We start from the raw sequence: 6000 nt of genomic DNA, 5'->3' as shown, positions 1-6000 counted from the left end.
CTAGCATTTCTTATTTGAATTTCATGCATTATAGGGTTGTTGCGTCAAAGAACCATTTGTAGTTGTGTCCTTATTTTCTTAATATAGGTTGTGGTGACAAAGAACTTTTTGATTAAAATTTTAGTTTTCTTAGTAAGTCAGGTCATTGTCATAACACTTCATAGAGTAAAAGATGCTCTATTATTTGTTATTTTTCAGAATGGTTTGTTGAGTCAAGTTTAGAAGTGTAAACAACCTACCGTTTAGGCTAGTAACTGCCTCTAACATTAGGGATCCCGCCAACTACAACAGTCATCCACCGCAGTGGACTACACCTGTTAATCTACTCTTGCACACTACATCTCAACATTAGCGGTTAATGATATGCTGCTCCTGGACATTCATAGGGTTGTGCAGATTTAAGTGACATCAGTTTTTGCTGTACCCAGTGTAGGTTCAACTGGAAGGTATAAACCAGCCGGAAGTGAATCCTCCTGGAGAATAATACTTCTAATACTTTATGAATAATCTTTATGCCACATATACTAAGATCAAGAAAGACATTTCATGTGTTTTGTACTTTGGCCTAAAACTGAATATATTGTACACACATGGAGTGTTTCACATAAAGTGTTACAAATTAATTATAGAGAAAAATACACTTGTAGTTAAATATAAACATGTAATTTACATAGTATCAGTATTCTCTTTATACAAATTTTTTATTTTCCTAAAGATTCACAGTTTTGAAAGATTAATGAGTTTTTATTTATTTTTTTATGCAGATAAGCTTGTTTTTTTAAGCCTATTTTTCTATACAATTTAATTTTCTTGATCATATATTAAAATATACTGCTAATACATTTCCATATCAAACACAATTATTATACTAAATATCTGGATAATATTTACTGAAATATTGTGAGTTATACAAACACCGTTAAAATTGAAAAATCGATTAAAGGTGTGTTTCAACACTATTAATTTCCAAATCTCTTCCAAAACCCATTTAACTTGTGCCACAATCGGAAGAAGATGCTAAGGAGAAATTTCCTTTGGTTCTCTTCTTGATGATTTCCCGAAGTTTACGTATCCGGATGACTCCTTCCCTGAAGTTATGCCTGAGCTGCTCTGTCTGCAAAGTCAGCTCCCGTATTTCCTGACTCTTGGCCTCATAGTCTTTAAGTAGCGTGGGGTACGCCAGCAACCCAGACTGCTGTTTAATCTTCGCAGTGTTTCTCTCTGTTGCATGCTTTGTCGCCTTTACCCTGGTTAAATTAGCCCGTTTCTGAAACATAAACAGAACTTGGCACAAGTTTCACAGTTAATTTTTGTAACAATATATAGCATTTGTGGTTTATACGATAAGAGCACTTTGTTAATATTGGTAGTACAATATAGTGTTACAACAAATTTCACAAGATATAACTGTGTAAGTAAAAAATTAGCAAATCACCCATTTGAGACACTCATGTACCTAAGTACATATTCTAAGCTAAATATGAATGAAGAATATATGATGAATAACATGATGTAGTTTTTCTACTAGGAAGGTTATTTATTCCTTAGTTTCATTATTCAATAGCCCCATAACTGATTGTAACCACAAGAAGTCAACAAGAGTCCTATAGCTGAGTTTGATGATAAATCTGAACCTTAGGCATAACTATATATATATATAGGTGTATACATTGATAAAACCTAAATTACATAGTGCCCCAGGGGGGAGGGGTTTTAGGCAGTGTTACGCTCCATTACAGTGGAGGGTGGTGGTTTTGACAAAACAAATAATTGCTTGAATTCATTCACAAAATTCACCTGTCCCGTCCCAATAAAAAAACAAACAGAACAAGTCTGAATCCTCCATATAAATGCCTCCTTAAATGATAAAGCAGTTTGTTTAAATCTGTCTGTGTCAAGGTTTTTGACTGAGTATGTCTTTTTGAAGGCTTAAATATCACATTAAAGATAAAAATGTGTGGGTACAATTGTCTTTATCAAAAATTCAGATATGCAATATGGTAAATAAGAATGACTCAAAGATCCACCATGGTAGTAGGCAGCAAGTGTGGTGCTATATGTCTGGTGATACAAAGCCAAATCATCTGTCAGTTATACATGTGTATTACAATCAGGTGTAACAGTACAGTGAGCGCCATGTAAAGTGATGGTGTAGTGATTGTCTTGTTACATTACGGTCGCATTTAGTTTTCTCAAAAACTTAGTAAAACATAGTAGAACTGTTTTAATTATAAAAATACACATCCAGAGAAGAATTTACAAGCAGTTAAAAAACAAGATTTTACAATTGTGGAATGCTAGTTTTATATGAAATTATGTTTTACTTTGGAGTTAGAAATTGTCTTTATTAATGACAATTTTTAGAATAATATAAAGTGGAGGATATTGGTGGCAGCGTTTTGTAATTTTTTATAGGGTTGTGTTACTATTACAAGTCCGTTACAAGGGAATAAAAAAGATCTGATTTTAGCATTACAAAATTAAGAGATGGCCTTTCACAGTTGTAAGACATATTTGTCTGAATAGTTTTTACGATATAATAATTGACTATAATTATAAAAGTTTTACCCATGTATATTGAACCACTGTTGCCTAATGACAGTAAAAATCTGAATCTTTTAAAGTTCATACTTAGCAATGTCTATTATTAGTGAAACCTGCACAAAAATAGTCTGATGACATTTGAGGCAATTTTACCATATTGTTGCTAAACACCAGCCAGTAGCGTAGCCAGAAATTTCGTTCCGGGGGGGGGGTCCGAAACCGGGATCCGGGGGACGTTTTGTGTGTTTATTTGCCAATGAGTTCACTGGTAAAAGGTAAAAATATGGAGCTTTAGTAACTATGCCTTATAGAAAGTGGAAAGATGTAATAGGCAAATTCAACTCTCACAGCAACTCTAGTACCACAAATGTTCTTGTATAGCTACAGAAACTTTACGAAGTTCGATTCTGGCCGAGTAGAAGGCACCAATGTGATGTTGCATTCACTGGATAAGAAAGAAGAAGAACAAAACAGAGCTTCACTCAAGTGTATAGTTGACACAACTATATTCTGTGGAGAAAATGAAATACCCCTTCGGGGACATTGGGCCACTGACGGCCGAAAACCCTTTAAAAAAGGTGGGCAATTCTCAAGCGTTGCTCGGGTACAGATCAAAATTAAGTGTCGGAAAATGCACCGGAAAAACTCTACTGATTAGAAGTTCGGCTGCTTTGGATTTCACTGATAGAGGTATTTATTAATGAGTTATAATGACAATCATTACACTGTAGACGAGTACATAATTATCGGAAAAAAATTTAAAAAATCACTTTTGGTCGGAAATAAAATACACATGAAAAACTCTAATGATTAGAACTTCAGCTAATTTGGACTTCAGTGATTGAGGTAAAACGTGGTGTTTTCGGTTGAGTTAGAACGACGATTTTTTGTTACCATTAAACTGTACACTGTACCTATATAATTATCGAGAAAAAAATCACTTCCGGTCGGTAAATACCGAATAAAAGCTCTCTACAGATTCAAGTTTTGATGATTTTGGATTTCACTGGTTGAGTGGTTGAGGTAAAAGTGGTACTTAGAATTATGTTAGGACGTTGATTTTAGGTATTAATTCAACGCCGACTAATACATACATAATTATCGAGAAACAAAACAATATGCCGTGATTACACTACACTATCCGAAAAGCCGAGTCCAAAAGTATCGTTTGATACTTTATGATTTAAACGAAAGGACAATTATATTTTTAACAATGGTCACTTTCATCAATTAAATCAATCAATTTAATGTTTGTAGACAAGAGTAATGATAACTCTCCTTTTTTCTCCTGCTCCATGCTTCATTATTTTATGTCTTAAAATTTCGGGGGGGGGGGTCCGGACCCCCTGGACCCCCCCCTTGCTACGCCACTGCCACCAGCTGTTCCCGTTATAACGTGGCTATGATCACATATTGTCTGCTTGATTTTCATGTTGTGTTCAAAACAGATGAATGAAATCAAAAGTACATATTAGCCTTTATTTGGAACTATATAATATGTATATCCTGGAACTATACGTAAACCAAGAGTTGCTCAGTTCATTGCATAAATATAACAACAATCTCTTTTTTTACTTGAAATTTGTTGGTAATCTATCCATAGTATGTAAAATCTTATAAAATATACAGTCCATTTATAAGTCCATCTTATAAAATCTTGGCTATAATTTACCATTTATTAATTTATAGTAGTAATAACTTCTTTTCCCCCTAATATAAACTGGACTATCCTTTTTATATAATGGCACCAACAAACTTTCCCTGCGGTGAGTGTGGTATTGGAGTCAAATACGCTGGTATAAAGTGCACTGGCCACTGCCTACTGTGGTACCATGCTGCATGTGTCAATATACCTGAGAGAAAACTTACAAAAATGACCAAGTCATTTGTTAAATTATGGACTTGTACTAAATGCACAACAGTTAAGACTCTTGATAACCCCTCTGTAGAGGAAGATGCTCCTTCACCAAAGAAAACCAGTCAGATACCAGAGCTTGAGGAGGTGAAATCAAAATTAAAAGAACACGAAACGCAAGAACGTGACCTGGAAACGTCATTGACTTTAGCTGCAGAGGCTGGAAATGCTCTGTTGCTGGAAAATTACCAACTTAAGCAAGACTACCAGAACATACAATCCCAAAACTCTATCCTAAAAGCAAACCTGGCTAGTATGGAAGCTAAATTGGAAGATCTGCTAGCTAATGAGGAAAAATATATCAATAAAATCGAGGCTCTCCAGGTAAAACTGCAGGACACTCTTCTACAACTGGAAAAAAGTAAACTGCAACAAGTAGAACTACAAAACATCTTCGAAGAACACGATCAAACTCAAGGCCACCTTATTTTACAGTACTCAGAAAAGATAAGCATTTTGGAGAAATCCCTTTTAAAACTGAACGATGAAAAACATCATCTACAAGAAATAGCTAATGAGACCCCAACACCAAAATGCTATAACACTTCGGAAACTCAAACATTCGATGGATATCTTACTACTACTTTGACCACACCACTCCTCTTGGAAGTAGCACAGCTAAGAAAGAGGCAAGAAGAAATGGAGCACACAGTAAGGGAACTAGCTGATAAGCTCAAAAACAATCCCAACCCGGAACAGCATAAGATTAAAATGGTCCCTTGCCCTGTCTGCAGTAAAACAAATAAAGACAAGCAAAAACCAAAGAGCCAATCTTATACTAGCATTAAAAAACCTAAACATTTTGGTAAAAAAGAAAATTTGTTTAATGTTTCCCAACAGGTAGCAAAAAGTAAACCAAGACCATTGACAGAGGATCTCTACCACTTGACAACTGGATTGACTGGGGGAATCAGTGAAACCCCGAAAGAAAAACTGTCTACAACAACGCTGACAGAAGAATCCAGCCATCCGACACTGACAGAGGAATCCAGCCATCCGACACTGACAGAGGATTCCAGCCATCCGACAACTTCTCAGGCAATTGGATTAACTGGGGGAATCAGCCAAACCCCGACAGAAAAACTGATTGAAACACTGCCAGAGAAAACTAGCCCCATTACTGGTTCTTATTTAAAAGTGAAGAGGTGCCCACCAGTGACATCCCAAAAGCTAGGAGAAAATGAAACTTATGAACAGTTTTTCGTTAGAAATATCTACAGCCATCAAACCAAACATCCCTCTCTTTTTTTAGACAACACTCACACCAAGAAGAAAATAAATCAGACCAGGCACAATCCCCGAATTTTTCTGAACTCCAACCTACTAAAAAACAGTACAAAACGACTTCATAATTTACCATCAAAATGTAAGAGGACTATCTAAGAAAGTAGATAGGCTTAACCACATTTTTAAATACTGATAACCCAACCATTTTAATAATAACTGAACATGGATTAAATACTAACAACCTGTTACTAACAAAATTTGATGGTTATTCATTGGTTACAAAGTTTTGTCGGGAAGATCACAAATTAGGTGGA

General features: G+C 35.4%; 1 protein-coding gene across 2 annotated transcripts in view; it reads right to left on the bottom strand.

The window, feature by feature from the left end:
• Positions 1-641: 641 nt before the first annotated feature.
• Positions 642-6000, bottom strand: part of LOC124354407 (coiled-coil domain-containing protein 96-like) — a 50543-nt gene continuing 45184 nt past the window's right edge. For both annotated transcript variants that reach the window (XM_046804835.1, XM_046804836.1), the window contains exon 11: positions 642-1267. In XM_046804835.1, the coding sequence (XP_046660791.1) occupies positions 989-1267 (279 nt within the window). In that variant the 3' untranslated portion in view covers positions 642-988. The remainder of the gene's footprint in view (positions 1268-6000) is intronic.

This window comes from Homalodisca vitripennis, chromosome 2, assembly GCF_021130785.1.
Source record: "Homalodisca vitripennis isolate AUS2020 chromosome 2, UT_GWSS_2.1, whole genome shotgun sequence".
NCBI classification, from domain to species: domain Eukaryota; kingdom Metazoa; phylum Arthropoda; class Insecta; order Hemiptera; family Cicadellidae; genus Homalodisca; species Homalodisca vitripennis.
This window is presented reverse-complemented; position numbering and strand designations above follow the sequence as displayed.